Source organism: Anarrhichthys ocellatus, unplaced genomic scaffold, assembly GCF_004355925.1.
Source record: "Anarrhichthys ocellatus isolate YVR2014 unplaced genomic scaffold, GSC_Weel_1.0 scaffold3038, whole genome shotgun sequence".
Taxonomy (NCBI): Eukaryota; Metazoa; Chordata; class Actinopteri; order Perciformes; family Anarhichadidae; genus Anarrhichthys; species Anarrhichthys ocellatus.
In genome coordinates, this window is record NW_022283012.1 from 1210 (window position 1) to 2853 (window position 1644).

A 1644-nucleotide genomic window follows, 5' to 3' on the forward strand; every position below is an offset into this window, starting at 1 on the left:
GGTGGTAATACGTGTGACTTGTACCTCTGGTACTAGCTGAAGGTGGTGGCCATCGATGAGAACCTGAACGTCGTTCACCAGAATAATGTGCAGTTTGACTCCGAGCTTCCTGAGTTCAGGTAACAAACATCTCCTCTGTGTACTACTAGTACTACTACTACTAGTACTGCTATCAGTAGTAGTAGGACTAGTAGTAGTAGTATTTATTCATATTTCGGACACATTCAGAAGCTTGTGAAAGCATCACTGTGCATCTAAGTGATTTAATTTAGTAAAGTCTTTTATTTTGAAACTCCAGGACTCAGGGAGGATTTCATATTCATGCTGACAGACTGACGGTCACCTCACCTGTACTGATGTGGGTAAAGGTGAGTTACACACACACACACACACACTGTGACCAATGACTGTGACTGTTTTGGTTGGTCCCCGTGCTGCTCCGTGATTGGTTGTCACGTGTCTCTGTCTGCGCCCGCCTGACATCAGGCTCTGGACCTGGTATTGGACAAGATGAAGGGGGCGGGGCTGGCCTACGCCCGTGTCAGAGCGTTGTCGGGCTGCGGCCAGGTGAGAGATCACACCAAACCTACTGCACAAAGGCGTCCTCAAAACATATAACATACTGCATATCATTACTTCACCTGTTCATCGACTGAGCCTCTTCACTAAAGGAAAGTGGGCGGAGTCCGGTTTTTATAACAGAACCTCTTTAAATGTCTCTCAGCAACACGGCAGCGTGTTCTGGAGAAGAGGGGCGTCTGAGACCCTGAAGGACCTGGACCCGGACCAGGACCTGCACCAGCTGCTGCAGGTGTGTGGGTCCACAGGTACGTGTGTGTGTGTGTGTGTGTGGTATTATGGGATGTGAGCTGATGCTGACTCTCTAACAGGACAGCTTCTCCGTGTCTCACTCTCCTGTGTGGATGGACTCCAGCAGCAGACAGCAGTGTGAGGAGCTGCAGACAGCAGCAGGAGGAGCAGGGAGACTGGCAGAGATCACAGGGTCCAGAGCATATGAGGTCTGTCTGATTACCTGTCTGTCTGTCTGTCTGTCTGTCATATCTAATGGGTGTCTGTCTGCAGCGTTTCACAGGAAACCAGATCTCCAAACTGAGACAGACTCGACCGGAAGAGTTCAAGAACACAGAGGTCAGTGAGCAGACGGTTACTGTGTTAATAAATGATTCCACACAACTGATGTGTGTGTGTGTGTGTGGGTGTGTGTGTGTGTGTGTGTTTTCAGAGGATCTCATTGGTCAGCAGCTTCGCAGCCTCTCTCTTCCTCGGTGGTTACGCCTCCATCGACTACAGTGACGGTACAGAATCAGTGCTCGTTGATCATTTATCAATTCGTGTCTTTATTGATCCGTCCTCCATCTGTCCTAATCGTTACTTTAAACGTGCACAACGATGAGTCAGCAGAGTAAATGTATGAAAATCACAAAAGTGAAAACTAAACTATTGATGATGTCAGAGAGACATTAAACGACAACAAAGAGACATTAAAAGACTACAAAGACATTAAACGAATACGAAGAGACACTCAACGATTACGAAGAGACTCTAAACGACTACGAAGAGACACTAAACGATTACTAAGAGACACTAAACGACTACGAAGAGACACTAAACGATTACGAAGAG

The 1644-nt window shown here is 47.2% G+C and overlaps 1 protein-coding gene across 1 annotated transcript in view; it reads left to right on the forward strand.

The window, feature by feature from the left end:
- xylb (xylulokinase homolog (H. influenzae)) overlaps window positions 1–1644 on the forward strand; it is a 5780-nt gene that overhangs the window by 749 nt on the left and 3387 nt on the right. The window contains exons 2-8 of the mRNA XM_031840625.1: window positions 37–119; window positions 299–368; window positions 487–567; window positions 725–811; window positions 891–1019; window positions 1084–1149; window positions 1244–1316. Coding sequence (XP_031696485.1) covers window positions 37–119; window positions 299–368; window positions 487–567; window positions 725–811; window positions 891–1019; window positions 1084–1149; window positions 1244–1316 — 589 coding nt within the window. The remainder of the gene's footprint in view (window positions 1–36; window positions 120–298; window positions 369–486; window positions 568–724; window positions 812–890; window positions 1020–1083; window positions 1150–1243; window positions 1317–1644) is intronic.